The sequence below is a fragment of the Lynx canadensis genome, chromosome A2, assembly GCF_007474595.2.
Source record: "Lynx canadensis isolate LIC74 chromosome A2, mLynCan4.pri.v2, whole genome shotgun sequence".
In the NCBI taxonomy this organism is placed as follows: Eukaryota; Metazoa; Chordata; class Mammalia; order Carnivora; family Felidae; genus Lynx; species Lynx canadensis.
This window is the reverse complement of record NC_044304.2, coordinates 20,547,356-20,562,886: the sequence shown is the minus strand read 5'-3', so window position 1 is coordinate 20,562,886 and position 15,531 is coordinate 20,547,356. Positions and strand designations below refer to the sequence as shown.

At 56.2% G+C, this 15,531-nt stretch overlaps 1 protein-coding gene across 3 annotated transcripts in view; it reads left to right on the top strand.

Moving 5' to 3' along the window:
- Window positions 1–13,241, top strand: part of POC1A (POC1 centriolar protein A) — a 94,193-nt gene extending 80,952 nt beyond the window's left edge. For all 3 annotated transcript variants that reach the window (XM_032592196.1, XM_030306932.1, XM_030306933.1), the window contains one exon: window positions 12,490–13,241. In XM_032592196.1, the coding sequence (XP_032448087.1) occupies window positions 12,490–12,588 (99 nt within the window). In that variant the 3' untranslated portion in view covers window positions 12,589–13,241. The remainder of the gene's footprint in view (window positions 1–12,489) is intronic.
- Window positions 13,242–15,531: the final 2,290 nt, after the last annotated feature.

The window sequence follows — 15,531 nt, the reverse complement described above, 5'->3', positions numbered from 1 at the left end:
TACTCTAGAGGAGGGGAGATGTAGACCCTAGATGGTTTGCTCTCACTCCTCTGCGGACCCACGAGCCATCCAAGGAAGGGTTAAGTACAGGCCACAAGAAGGGGCCTATGAGTATTCTGGTTGTGAAAGGCAGTCCCAAAGAGGCCTTCATGGCTCCGTGATGAACCAAGTCACAGCTGACCCTGTGGCCGTTTGGCACTCTCCTGCCACTAGAGCAGGGTCAGAGAAAGCTAGAGTCAGGTCTGCCACTTCCTTCGCCTGCCCTGTGGAGGGCCCTCTCTGGGCCTGGACTGTCAGTACAGACCCTCTCCCTGGGTGGAGGAGAAAAAACAGAAAGAAGCTTTAAACTCAGTGGGACATGGCTTTTAGGGGAGCGGTTTCATGTCCCCCTTTCTGATCTGGGCCCAGTTGGTGGCTCTAGAAAACCATCCAAGATGAGAGGCTAGGTTTCCTCCATGGATCGCTGGGTCCTTGGCAGGGCAGGGGGGAGCCTGTGAGCCCTTCTTCCCTGAGGTGGTCCTGTCGGGCTGGGGCCACAGCCTGACTTGCCAGGCTGTACTGAGGCCTCCAGGAGGCTACCTGACAGTCTCTCTGACTTGGGATGATTGTGTTTTATCAAGTTGTGGTAAATTAACTAACGCTTTGGATTATGGATTGTTGGGAAAGTCGACTTCTGAAGAAATGGAATGCAGAAGGTGGCCAAAGCCAAGGTTCACAGCCCGTGCTCAGCCCTGTTTGGACTCACCACGGAGTCAGAGTACAGCAAAGCCGCTGGTTGAGCAGTGACTGGCATCCTGCACCTTAGGGCGTGTCCCTTGTAGACCCTTGCCTCCCTGGCGGCCTGCCCAGGGCTGACAAGGAGATGAGCTTGAACTCAGGCCAGTTTTGGCAGGGTCTGCAGCTCAGAACTTTTGTCCTGGTGTGGGTAGCACCCCCTGGGCCCCAGGAGCATTCCGTTTTATGGATAGTGGTTAGTGGATCTACTTTTTATAGCTTCTCTTTTGGGGGTAAGCAGTAATATGGAAAAGCCTGTGTTCATTTAAAAGGAGCTGCTCTAAAGCCACAAGGAAGGTATATTAGCCAAGATTCTTTAATCCCATGGCTAATCCACCAATAGAAAATAGTGTTTCATGGACTTCCCGAAGAGAGCTAATCCTCAGTAGAGGTGGGGGCTGGGGGATGCAAAAACGTCAGAGAAATCCTATATCCCTGAGATAATGTGAAACAGAAACATAGACCTGTGGGCTCGAGGGACAAAGGCTCATTTTGTGTTGTTAGCAGCAAACGTTTGGGTGAAGGGGGTTGGTTAAAAAGACAGTTGCTGAGCCCAGAGAGATTGGGAGGAATTTCTGTAGAAACACGTTTTGTTGTGCATCAGCTGTGTGTGATCCCGGGCAAGTTAGCATGTCAGACGTCAGCAGGAGAGGGATTCTCCCATTTCTTCCCCTCTGAAATTCAGGCCTCGAAGCTGCTAGCCCTCATCAAATCAGGCCTGAGGTGGGAAGGGGAGGAAGTGGACTGCTTCCTGGACTCCCATCCTATTTTGCACACCCCCACATCCTGCTGAGGCCAAGGCCAGCTGGCAGGGGCCCCTCTGGCCTATCTAGCCTCCAGTCCCTCCCCCGCTGTCCCCTCAAGCCTGCCAGGTCCAAGGCCCAACCTGAGGGGAGCGTCCCTCACCAGCCAGGTGGTCTCATCCCAGGAGTGAGGCTGCGCCTGGGCCTTGGGAACATGATGGGCTCGCTGGTGCAGTACCTGAATTCCTGCATCTTCGTGGAGCTCAGGGCCTGGCATTTGTCCATCCAGCACTCAGTGTGCACCTACTGTGTGCCAGGAGCTGTGCCTGGAATCAGGAAGACCGCAGTGAGCAAGAATAGACAAAAACCCCTGTCCTTATGATGCCAGCATTCAGACTAATGGACGTCAGCGGGCTGTCGAGGGCCAGCATTTGCCCCTTTGACTCAAAGGCCCCTGTGCCACGGACCACTGGGTGCTGGACAGAGGCCAGGGCAAAGAGGCAGAGCCTTGGCTGGTGGGAAGCACTTGGCTCAGACCAGCAGCCTCCCAAAGCCAGGCTGGCCCTTCCGGCCCCCGTTCAGCCCTGACATGTGGCAACTGGCTGACCAGGGCACCATCAGCAAGACAGGGCCCTGCATGTGTGTACACACACACACACACACACACACACACACACACACATACATACACTGACATACACCAACAGACAAAGCTGGAGCTGGCAGGAGACAAGGCAGAGCTGTGCAGGCGCTGAGCCCAGCAGCCCCACTTTGTTTTGATAGCTCACAAGACCCCACAGCAAAGAGATTCCCCTTTTATTGCATCTGTTTTAGATCTTTAGAATCTGAGTGAAGTCAAAACCATGCTAGAGGGGAGATTAATTCCATATTTTTCCATCTTTGCAATGAAACGAAAGGAAAGTTAGACATTCTGTGCGGCACAGTCAAGACAGGGGCATTGAGCCGATGGCCAGCGCCAGGATGCTCCCCGAAGCCTGGCACAAAGGCCCCCAGTGGTGTGGCCAGGCAGGTGCGTCCTCTCCCTAAGCCCCAGGGCACCTCGGACACTACCACCGGTAATCTGGCTTCTGTCTTGGGGGGAGGGGGTTGGGATGCCCCAGCCCCTGTGGGAGACCGCCTAGAGGAGCCAAATCAACCACAAGCCTGGAAATGATTAAAAGGAACTTTCCGTCACAAGAGAACTTTAAGGAGCAGCCAGACCACCACGTGCCCTGATGGCTCAGACCCTACCAGGCCTGACCACAGGCTGCCTTCTTTGGGGGCCTCATCAAGCCCCATCTATACAAGGCCCCCTGCAGCTCAGAGCTTAGCCATGGCCCCCATGAAGTAGGGAGCCATGTTGCCCACGGTGCACCCCCATGTCCAGAGCGAGGGCCACATAAATATTAGCTGTTGATACAGTATTACAACGGAGCCTCGAGAGATGCAGTGTACAGATGAGGAATCTAAAGCCTTGAGTCAGATAACTTGCCCAAGGGCACTCAGCAAGTTAGCAGTCAAGTTCAGATTTGAACCCAGGCAGCATAGCTCTGGAGCCTGTGCTCTTACCACACAGGACAAAGGTAGGGACCAGGGGTCACCATAATAGCATTTTCCAAGAGTCTGCACCTGTGCTATGGCCAGGACATCCTGGGAGAGGAGCTGGGCAGGCACTGAGCGTGGGGGTGAGCCGAGGGGGACTTGTGGGGAAAGAGCGCTGAGGTGGGGCTTTTGGTAGGTGGCTTTGGTCAGAGAGAGCAATAGTAATAGGCAACGTGGACCTCGAGTGCCATGAGAGTGCATGCCAAGGAGTTCGTCCGTTATCCCTGAGCTCCTGGATAGGAAAGGGACATGGCAGAAGCAGTGTGGAGGTGGAGGGTGACCCAGGAGTCCCGGAAAGCCGAGGTGGAAGGTGGAGCCTGAGCGGAGTAGTCACCGAGAGGGGCCTAGGGCACCCATCTCATGTTGGGAGCCCTGGGGCAGGAGTAGCCTACCTGGGTCTGGTGAGGACACTCGTGAGGCAGAGCCCTGATGTGAGGATGCTGCCCAGCCCGACTCGGCAGCCAGAAGAGTTGAGAACAGCACGGTCTAGTCATGCGATTGGTTTCCTACATGCCATCAGCCCTTCCTGCGGTGCCCCCCTGCTCTGGCGCCCTGCTGTGCTCACCACCTCCACCGCCCTCTCCCGGCCCCACATACTTGGCCCCGCATACTTGACGTCTCTCTGCCTGACTTTCCCCCCACACTGCAGCCCTGCCGCACGCCTGCTTGGGCAGCAACCCCCACCCCAATTGCTTAACCCTCTCGCCTCGCTGCCCCCCAGGCCCCCTTCAGACACGGGTGGCCCAGTGTCCCAGCTTCCTGCTACACTGCTGCCCATTTTAGTTCTCCTTGCTGCGGTGCCCCCAGCCTGGCAGAGAGCTCGAGGGCTCCTGTGGCTGGATGTTTGCTCTCTGGCCCAGCCACCCTGTCCACCTCTGGGCCATGTTCCAGGGAGGCCCAGGAGGGGATTCTGACCATAGAAACCACCTAAGAGGGCTAGGGCTCTGCTCAGAGCAGAAAGCGGACATGGAGAAGTTCCCTGGCTGGGGTCGGGGGCCCTGGGATAGAAGGGCTGTGCCGGAGCCGGATGGGGTGGGGAGTGCTGTGGGGAGGCCTGGAGCGAGGTCTGCACGTGCAGCAGCATTCCAGGAGGAACTGGCCAAATATCTGAGAAATGCACACAGAAAGGCTGGCTGGTTACCTTCTGTCTTTCTCCTTTCCTCCAAAATGTTACTCACTGTCAGTCATGGTCGAGCAGCTTCCCCAAAAGCCAGCCCAGACAGGACCAGTGCTGCGGCCACGCCAGTGCCTGGAAGCCCCTCCAAGCCGGTCTCTTGTCTGCTGCATGTGGTGGACCTGACAAATGTGTGGGGATGGATGAGGTGGTCAGGAGGGCCCTGTTGGTGTGCTGTGGCCCCTCAGGTCTTTGTGGAAGTTATGGCTCCAGTCTTCCTGCTACATTTGCTCGTGGGCTGTACAGGAGAGACGCTTTCAGCAAAGGTCGTAGTAGCAGCAGTGCTCTGGGAGGAGGAGCAGCTGCTGGAAGGCCCCTGGCTCACGAGGTCTGCCCTTGGTATTCTGAAGTGCCAGTTCACCCCCTTCCGTTTCACCTCCGACTGTGGCACCTGGTGGCCGTAGTCAGTTCCCGGGCTGAGCCTCTTCTCCCAGACTCACTCTAGAACCAGTTCTGAAAACTGACCACAGGCGTGCAGGAGCCCCATCTTCCTGGCTGTACTTGCTCAGACCTGTGAGTGTGATAAGGCAGTGCCAGGGTGGAGGCTTCCCTGTTCCTGTCCCTTTTTGACCAAGGGCCCTAGGGTCCCTCCTCCACCTTCCTTGTGGCCACCACACTCTCTTCCCTGTTCAACCACTCCAAACCAACAGCACTAACCTCCTCAACAATGCCATATTCTTCTGTGCCTCAGGGCCTTTGCACCTACTATACCTTGTGTTTGGAACACATTTCCTTTAGCCTGTCTCGGGTTGTTGTCTCCTCACAGAGGCCTCCCAGGCCCCAGTCCGAGTCAGAGCTCTTCTTCCCAGGTATATCAGCCCCAGAGTAGGTGAGCCATCTCAGGGGCCTGGGCTTCACTTGGAGCTAACTCTCTGAACATATCCTGCTCCTTTTCTTCTTGCCTTCTCTCCAAACACAAGTGTAAAGGGGATGAAAAAGAGACCTAAAAAGGAGGTAGAGGGGCACCTGGGTGGCTCAGTCGGTTAAGCATCTGACTTTGGCTCAGGTCATGATCTCACAGTTCGTGGGTTTGAGCCCCGCGTCGGGCTCTGTGCTGACGGCTCGGAGCCTGGAGCCTGCTTCAGATTCTGTGTCTCCCTCTCTCTCTGCCCCTCCCCTGCTCATACTCCATCTCTCTCTTTCTCTCTCAAAAATAAATAAAACATTTTTTAAAAACTAAAACAAAAAGAAACGAGGTAGAAATGAGGACTAGGGGAAAGAGCTGAGGAAAAAAAAATGCAGGACAAGCCTGCCTCAAGAGGAAACCAGTCTGGGGAGAAAAAAGAGGCCAGCAGGGCTGGAAGAAGGGGAGGTCATACCATAGGAAGAGGGGGGCTGGGAAGTAGGCAGTCCACTGGAGAAAGAAGGGACGAAGGAAAAGCCCACCAAGCCCAGGGAAAGCGTGATGGAACTGGCAGGGAGAGAGCGGCCATGAGAGGAGCATGAAGAGCTCCATGAAGGGAGCAAGCGGGGCCTCCACGTGCTGGGTGGCAGAGCAGCCCTTCTTCTGCTTTGTTGCACCACTTCTACTTCCAAGGGTGGGGATTATGCTCTCAGGGAGCACTGGACTCTCGCCGCCTCCATGTGACGCCCGCACAGAGCCCGTGGGAGCATCATGGCTCCCAGCCCTCTCAGGCAGCACAGTCAGGCAGAGGCCCTGTAGATGCTCTTTGGCCTCTGGCAACACTCTTCAGATGCCTAAGTCCCTGTCACACATCAGGAGTGGAGGCTCTCCCCTTGGGCACCTCAGAAGTCAGTGGAGATACACGCCCCCAGGCTCTGCCCCACGCAGGGCACCTGGACTGGCCAGTTTGGGCCATCGGTGGGCAGGGGGCCATTGTGGGAGCTGGGCTCAACTCTTCCAGCTCCCAGAGCCCTGCAGCCATGGGCAGGCATCTGATACTTTGATGCCATTAGGGAAAAGATACCCAAGGCAGTGAGGTCCAGAGCCACGATGGCTGTCTAGATGTCCCTCGTGTTGTGTCATCTCCCGCTTGGAGCTGGGGGCCCTGGGTGCCAGACGTGTGGCTGAAGACTGGCATTTTGGCACAACTTCTTTGGGCATCACTACAGTTCCTAGGGGACTAAAAAAACAAGCCTGTCGCTTTAAAATCGGTTATTTTTAGACCCCACTCAGAAGGCCCTTCAGGGTGTTACATGAACCGTCTTACACATCTTGAACTGTGAGTGAGAGAAGCCACTTGCCCTGTTAATGTTGCCTTGACAGGGGACAGATCACAGCGTCTGTTCTCCCCTAGGCAGGAAGATGAGGATTTGAATAAGATGCCCTTGTTCAGCCTCTCCCAGAGGATATTCCTCTGGAGAGCTCAGGCAGCCAAGTCAGGCTGGGAATGCTGCCCCACCCCCAGCCTGAGCCGGCCTCACTCATGCTCTTGGTTTTGGTCCGCTGTGCCTCCAGCACTCTCCCTGACAGGTTCCCTGCGTTGGCTGTCCCTTCCTTGTCACACACTGAGGGGCTAGGCTACTTTCCAGTGGGCTTCAGCAGTGTCACTGGTATCATCCCGCCCCAGATTCTGTCTGGTGTCCAGGGGCTTGTTCCTCTGCTCTCCCTACCTCTTCCTCCCCCACTCTGCCCCCAGCAGGGACGATAGTGTCAGAATGCAAAATAGCCCTGTTACTGGCTCAGGCCTCCTGCCCAGCCCACTCAGAGGCGGAGGGCCCTCACACTTAACCCGTCCTGTCTGGAGCCCATTCTCTGCCCCTGTCCTGTGTTCTGTCCTATGTTTGGGGCCTCAGGGAATGGTCCCTTCTCCCATCTGCCTCTGACTTACTCCCACGTGGTGGGGGATCATACTTCGTTGGTATCTGGTTGGGCCTCCAACACACCTAACCACAGCCGTGTGCGCAACATCCCCCTGTGACGGCCAGAAGGGTCTGCTCCCCACTCGGCCCAGGACCACCAGCCCTGTCCTCTGCTCTGAGGCTGAAGGCAAGGTCGCCACCTAGCATGGCCCGAAGGCCCCGGCCCCATCTCTTGCCTCCACAAGGCCCTTCCTCACTCCCTCAGACATGCCTCCTTTGATCCATCCCTCTGCTTGTTACCTTCCCTGCCACCTCGGGGCTCCGTGCTCTGTGATCTTTTGGCCCCAGCGCCTTCTTGCCCCACTTGCCTGGTGAACTCTTCCTTAGCCTTTGCTCACCGCACCGTTCCCGGGCCCACTTCCCCAGGCCAAACCCCTCTGTTCTTCCCAGCACACCCTGCTGGTCTGTACGACTGCTTGGTACTTGCCTCTGCAAACTGGTGTGCGCCCTGCAGGCCTAGCTGAGTCTGTGTGCACCGTTGTCACCCTGGGTGACACGGGCCAACACAGGGGTGCTCAGTGAGGATGAGTGAGTGAAGACAGTCTGAGGCAAGGGTTGGTAAATATCTGGTTTTGTGGGCCATAGGGTCTCTTGTCACAATTATTCAACCTGCCGTCATAGCCAGAAAGCAGCCGTAGACAACATAAACAAATGGGCGTGACAGTAAAACCTTACTTACCAAAATAGACAGCAGGCCAAGTACACCAAGCCTCGGTCTAAAGATACAACAGAGTATGTTCAACAGCGAACAGGAATGTTTTTAAGGGTACTGTTTCCCATGACAAGGGCTGTGACTTTCTGGAAATTGCTGGTAACAGCAGCAGAAGGTGGTTCAGAAACAAGCCCCCAAGTGACCCTCTGACAGGGGTGACTTTGAAGATGAAATTTCCGAGTCTCCTATGACTTTGTCCCATGAGGCTTCCCCATGGCTGGCAGGTGAATGCCGTGACCTTGGAAGTGGACAGTGTTGGGCGAGGGTGACAGTGTCCAGGTGTGGGGTCTGAATTCTGCTTCCTGTCCCCATGGTTCAGGGAGAGAGGTGCCTTACTTAGTTGAGCCCCGTCTTGTGAGGGGTGGGACACCCAGCAGTGACCAGGGCAAGTCCCACAGCGTGTTTGGGAACTGCTCACTTATGCTGAGTGACACCGCACTCCAGTGAAAGAGAGTGTCTAAAATTCAGGCGTTTGGGTACTTTCTCATCGTGTGTCTATTAAAGGGTTCTTGTTGGGATGTCCCCTTTAACCCTATAATATTGTTGTAGCTCAAAATCATGACTTTTATGATAATTCCAAACCTAAATGTTAAGTGAGGTAAGAGACTGCTTTATAGGGGATTGGAGGCATCTGAGGCCTAGGAACTGTCTCTGAGTGTGGCCTGATGGTGTGAGGGGATTGCTAGGTGACTCTGGGGGGTGTCCCTTTTTACTACTTCTGCTCATTTAATCTGGAGCCAGGTGTCCAGGTGGCCTGGACAGGACAGAAGGTGACTGTTGCTGGGTAAGAACAGAGATCCACGAGTTCCTCCTCAGGCTGCTCAAGCTTGGGCACTGGGTGGGGGACACACAGGCCTCCCGGGGTTACGTAGCCAGTAGCCCTCAGGCATGGCTGGAGCAAGTGGGGAGGAATTAGGCCAGGCCTCACCTTATACGTGCTTGATGGGGACAAAGCGAAGGTGCAGCTCCCGGTGCCTTCGCCCAAACTCTGAAGCCAGGCCGCTGTGGGTCATGGCCTGGTTTGTCATTTATAAGCTGTGTGACTCTAGGCAAGTTGCTTAATATCACTGTGCATGGATTTCCTCATCTGAAAAATGGGCATGTGGAAGGCTCCCACGCTGAAGGATTGTGGAAGAGGGCTCGGCAGGATCACGAGCGCTCCATGAACATGAGCTGCCGAGAGCAGCCCCTGGAGCAGAGTGTGTCAAGAAGCATCAGGATGAGCCCCTAGGGCCTGTCCCGGGTCCTCCCACCGGTCTCCCCTGGAGTCTGGGCTCCACACCTCAATTATGGAGGGGACTCTAGGGTAAGCTGCCCGGATGGCACAAGGGCCAAGGAGAGGGAATGAGTTGCCTGGTTTCTCCAAGGTCAGCAGGCAGGAGGGACCTTTCTGGAGGAGTTTGGACTCCACCATGCAGGAGTCCTGGGAGATGGGTCACCTTACCCAGACAGGTCTGCCTAGCAGCCAGAACACTGGCCTCCTCAGCCCTTTCTCCACATTTCCTTTGCCCTGCTGAGAAGACAGAGGTCCACAGATGCCCAGGTCAAGCAGGGCTGCTTCTCTCATTGCCATTTGCCACCAGAACCAGCCTGTACCTCCTTGGGGACTTTCTCTCACCCCCTGCTCCTCTGGACAGAGAAAGGTGAGGGGCCATGAGGGCCCAGGGGCTGCTTGTGAGGCCAGCTGTCATTTGCCCTGAGTGAAAGGAGGGTGAGAAGGTTGGCGGGAGTGGGGGGCTGTCAGGAAGACTGCGGAGCTGTTTGCCTCGGTAGTGTTCCCCCCGCCTCTGGGGCAGGCATGCCACACTGCAGACGCCGTGTGGAAGGACCCGGTGCACAGAGCAGGGCGAGCAGCCTGCTTGGCGTGGCCCTGGACAGCGGGAGAAACGAGCTACGGCCTCTGCCCTCTGGACACTGAGGCAGCACGTGTTTACTGAGGCTTGCTGTGTGTCTGACACTTGGTGCGGGTGGGCATGTTGTTCTGAACCGGCAAGTGAGGTCACACTGCGAACAAGGCCAAGTGATATGTCCCGGAACCAGCCCTTGCTGGGGATACCCTCGCCCACCCACACACTGTCCCAGATGCTTTCCCTTCCTCCCTCCCACAGGCCCCAGCAGCTGGGACTATGGTGACACCGTGGTGGCCTGGACTGTCCCTACAGGTGGCCCACCTGCCCTCCTGCTGTCTGTGCCTCCAGCCCTGAGTGTGTTTGACCTCTGCTCCTCAGATGCCCCACTGGCAACCTTTCCATTGCTGTGGAGACCCTTCCCGTGGTGGAGGGAAGGCACATCAGCAAAACTAGACGTTGGGATTTCTAGGTTTTACTTTATCATGAGAGACACCATTTTCCATGAAAATGAAGTCTCGTGTTTTATTAGAGTAGGATTATTCAGGAAAACTTGTGGAGCAGAGAACACCAAGACAACATTCTAACATACAGAAATCAAAAAAATTGTCCTCTCCCTGGCCCATCCTTCTGGCTCAGACAGGGGTTGGGTGGGATTAAATGTGAGCTGGAAGAGCCTGGTAGACTTCATCCCTGGATGGTGGCTGCCACCCAGCATCTTGGCAGAGTATGCCGGGGGCACAGGGGAGACAGGAAGTAGAGAGAAAAGACAGAGATGATGACTCTTCCCGAGTCTTTCTCAGCTAGAAAAGGGGGGAAGTGGGAGAACGTCAGGGAGAGGAAGGAGCTGCAGGTTTGAGGAGTAGTGGACTTGTGAAAGCCTTTTTGTCTACAACATGCCACAAAGCACCCTCTCAAAGCTCCCCCAGGAAGGGCCCAAAATTGGGCTGGCACCCTCCTTTCAGGAGGGCCCTATTTCTACCGAGCTAAAGTATGGGCCCCCCCCATGGAACTAAGTGGAGGCCTCATGAAATGCGTGGCACCCCCGGTATTGACATTGGCCCAGCACCCGCTGCCTCCACACTTGAAACTTCGGTCCCTGTGAAAAGTTTAAAGGGGCAGGGAGGGGGTGGGCAAAGAGGAAAAGCAGGCGGGCTCCCCCACTGTGGCCTGGAGTCCGGGACCATCGGAAAAAGTCTGGATGAAGAATGATTTTGGAGCTTGGCTCGGCACAAGCTTTGCAGCAGCCTGTGGAAACTTCCAGGAATGCTGCTCTGGGCCAGCCAGGGGCTGTTTCCGCCGCCACTTTTACGAGGTACAGACCCCTCGACGGCTTCTGGCCAGCACAGGGGGAGTGTGACTCTCTTTCAGCTCAGCCCTGCCTCTCAGGGTGCAGTGCACCTTTTCAGAGCCCTTACAGCCCAGGCCAGCTCAGTTAGAAAGGGCCAGCCGCCAGGAGGAGCAGCCTCCGTGAGCGGCTGATGTCCGTGCGGGATGCTGTGAGAATTTATAGCAGCCTTAGAGGGGAAACTCCCTCCCAGAATGTTTCAATGTTTTATTAAATGTATGAAGGGAAAGTTTCCTTTTCACTGGACCAAGGCCCACAGCCTCCGTGGAGCCTCAGGGAAGGTGGCAAAACCTCTTGGGAAAGCCCACAGACAAATGGGTAAAATTAATAGAAAGTATTGTTTCTTAATCTGAGCCTTTCTTCTGGCTGTAGGCGGCACCACACAGGAACCGAGCCTGCCTTGCTCACAGCAGACTCACCCAGTGCCAGGTGCGGGCCTGACACGCACAGGCACTCACCCAGCTCTCGATGGGGGGATGTGAGCTCAGCCATAGTGGCCAGCATGGGTCAGGCTGGCCGATGGCTGGGGTTGGCCATGTGACCGGTGGGCAGGCCCGGGAGCACACCGGCTCCCAGATAGCACCTGCCCCTCTGCCAGCACTCTGTCCAAAGCCAGAGGAGGTGGGCAGGTTTTTTGCAGCCACGTCTGCAACACTGGCCCTGGCCCATAAGGCGCATGCAGCCCCAGCAGCTGGGGGCATGGGCAGGCTAGACAGCTAGGTCGTGCTGGGTGTGCAGGAGAGGCCAGGGAGCAAGGGCTCAGCCTCCGGAAGCCAACATGATGACAAGCATTGCCAACATGGGTCAAGCTAAGAAGTGCTGGGTGCCATCCTGAGTCAAAACCCATAGTGTCCAGGACTCCTGTGAGCTTGGCGTTATCCTTCCATTACAGAGGAAAAAGGGGGCTTGGAAGTGGAGTTAGGGCCAAATTTCCAGGTGGCATATTCCTGCAATGGTCCTCACTGGACTTGGACAGGCAGAGGCCCTCCTAGGCTCGGGGTCGCTCAGTCGCTCACCTCCCAGTCTGGGAAGTCCCTCCAGGTATAGAGGTGAAGAGCCTGAGGTGTAGGCAGGACCCTAATTTGGTGCCTTCATTTGGGGGTGTCGTTTTCTTACCTTTGGAATGGAGATGGGTGATGGTCTCCAGTTGGTTGTGGATAGAAACCTGGCCCAAATGAGGAAGTGGTTCTGTTCCAGACCCCAATCTAAGTGCCAGACCACCAGGGCCAGGGATTCTGACCCAGGGCTGTGGGACCTGCTGCCGACCTTCCCTCACTGTGTCCTCCCCCTGCCTGCAAGCATCAGAGAACAGCCATCCAGAGCCAGGAAGAGACATGAAAGCAAGAGCGGTCCCAGTCGCCTCCAGAGCCAGGGACCTGACAGGACAGTAGGCCGAGCAGCTGAGCAGGAATGGCTGGGGGGATCCCTAGGGCAACCCTGAAGCCTGACCACCATTTATTTTGCAGACAGTCTCCATCCTGGAGCAGCGGTTGACACTGACGGAGGACAAGCTGAAACAGTGTCTGGAGAACCAGCAGCTAATCATGCAGAGAACAACACCGTGATCAGGGGAGCAAGAATCAAGAGCTTGTTCGATTTTGGGGGGGTGGCAGACCGGGGATTGGTACTGTGGGACTTGGGGACTCATTTATTTAAATGAAAGGGATTCAGCTCTGTGGGCATCACATTCATCCCTGAGCCCCAGAGATTATGCCCCTATCTCTGTCCTCCACCTGCTGTCTGCACCTGGAGGCTCTCCACCTGGCAGTGGGAGGCCGGCCCCCTGTGGGCAGGGCCAACACATGCAGAATGGACTGTGTTTGGTTTAATGTGAAGGAGTCACCCGGAAATGTTTGCTACCTCTACCTCGGAGTCCCAATGAGCCCTAAGATCGCAGCTTCCCTGCCCCCTCCAGAAGAGTCCCCTTCCTGGGGTTTGTCCAACCTTCTGTCATATGACTGGCTCTTCCCACCCATAGCAATGGACTACACATTGGATGGGGAGCCAGGAGTTTTCTCTAAATCTGACAAAAGGCCCAATGTGGGTCCATCTGAGGTTTATCCAGGAACAAGCACTCGAGGTGGGGAGGCGGTAGCTTTGCAGTGGCCTCGATTTCTGCCTCACGCATGTTCACTGGGGCCTGGTGGCTTCCTCCTCTGTATGCACGAAGGTGAAGGAATCTGAAATTAAAATGGACTTTATTGAGCTTCTCATAAAAGTGGCTTGTTCTGAGTGAGACCTTATCAGTGCCTCCATCCCCAGGGCCCATAAAGGGAGAATGAGAGCGGTGACTTCGGAGAGCCCCTGCCAGGTTACCTCTGGAGCTCAGGGTATTGGGGGAGCAAGGACAGCCAGAGTCCCCGCATGACATTCACCTCCCCTGGCCGGCCCCCCAGCTGGCTTCCTCGATTGGATCCTGGAAGACTCAGGCACCTGCATTTCCACTTAACTCCTGAGGGTTCTCATAGGCGCCTTCCTCTGCATCCCTGCAGGGAGAGCCAGGCAGTGTTTGCCATATGTCTCGGTGTTGTCTATGCCTTCAGCATTTGGCTCCTTGGGACCCAGCCAGCCAGGGAGGTATTTATCCTTCAACATACCTGCCTTGCCCTGGGGGACCGGGGTGGGGGGTAGGGGTGTTAGATCTTCTCGGGAGCTGTTAGTACCACGCAGCTAATGAGGTTCCCAGCCTCTGCGGCTTCCAGGTGGGAGCAGAGCCTGAATGCCTAGGAGCTTGGGCCGCCAAGGAGGCAGGCTGTGTTGAGCCCTGATAAACGATGAGAACGGGGAAGCTGCCTCCCCCGGCTGTGTGGAGAGAGAGCCGCAGTCCAGGATCAGGCTACAGATTCTGCCTTTAGACAGCTGTGTAACCTCCGCATGGCGACATAACCTCTCTGAGCCTCAGGTTCTTGTGTTATGTGGTGGTGGTAACCACCCCTCCAGGTGCTTACGAGGGAGGCTCGCTCCCCATGAGCTGTGAGTGGGAAAGTGGGGAGGAGGCTGCTGGCTCAGGCTCTTCTGAAGGTCCCCAGGGATCTGCTGAGGCCTCCCACGTGTCCTTGCGTGTAGAAGAGTTGGGCGGGCCTGCTGGTTTGAATTGGCAGGTGAGGTGCTCAGCTGCCTCGGGAGGTCATGGGATCCCCCTCCGTAAAGGCCTTTAGGGAGTCTGGGTACCCTAAGTGAACCTGCTCAGAGAGGATGCAGCTTGTGGGACTAGGTTTGTCAGCACCCACCCACCCCACCCCCCACCCCCACCATGCTGGCTGTCCTGTTGTAGCTTCCAGTCGTGAAGCTGGAGGTCTGTGTTGGAGCTCTGGTGATTTGAGCAGCCATCTCAGGGTGAGGTCATCTCGGGAGACACAGATGGTACCTCTCACTGGGGACAGCAGGACTGGAACCAGGTCTCCAGGCATTGTATGGCAGCTCTTGCCCTCCGGCCGGGCCCAGGCTGCCATCTCCCTGCCTTCAGTTTACACCAGGATTGAGTTTTCTCTGTGAGGAAAATGGAGATTGAGAGCCTGCTAGGGATTCGGGAAATGGCCTGGGGGCAATGGTGTAGTGTTTGTCCCTGGAAGCCCCACCCTAGTTTATCAGCCCCCCTCACCACACCCCTTATAGGCCAATGTCCCCATGTTCTGAGGCAGCCCAGCCTGGGCTCTCCCCTACTGAGGCAGCCACGGGCTGTCTGAGAGGACTTCTCTGGAGTGGCCCAGGCAGGGCCCTCCTGAGGGGTTTCCTGCACACTCACACACCTGCCTTGATGGAGCCACCAGCCAGACCCGGAATGTGGGGGAAGAAGGTTCTTGGAGAGCTGCACTGGTCTTTGAAACACCACAGAGAACCCACCTCCTCCAAGCCCGAGGGTCAGTGTGTCACACACATAAGGCAGAGCAATGAAGGGCCTAAGTTCTAACCCCAAGAGTTCTTTCTTGAAATTGCTCACGTGGGGCCTGAGTTGGGACCTCACTGCTCAGTGAGGATCTAGGGGGCCCAGATTTTTCCTGAGGAAGAGGGGACAGGAGATTCTAGGGTGCTCTGACCCCCCACCCCCAGCCCATGAAGGTGCTACAGGACCCTGAGCTGGGCAACACTGGGCTGTTTGGCCGTGGGGACCCTCACAAGCAAGGGAGGAGCGTGAGGCCTAGGTGGGCTTGAGGTGGCTTGGCAAGGTTGGGGGCCACATGACAGGGCCTTTCTTGTGGTGGTGTCTCCCTGCCAGCCCTTGCCGCCAGCTCCCCCGTCGTAGGGGCTCTTACCAGTGCCCCACTGGTGTTTCTGCCTTCTGGAAATGCAAGTGCCTCAGCTCAGCCACCGTATTTTCTGGTTGTAGATTTTGATAACAGTCCCCCAAAATCCAAATTGCAGGCATCTCTCCCTCTCTCTCTCTCTCTCTCTCTCTCTCTTTTTTTCTTTTTGCTAGGAAGGTGAGATTAGGTTAGGGGTTTTTTGTTAAGAAGTATATCCTAGGGGCGGGTGACTCAGCCGGTTAAGCGTCTGACTTCAGCTCAGGT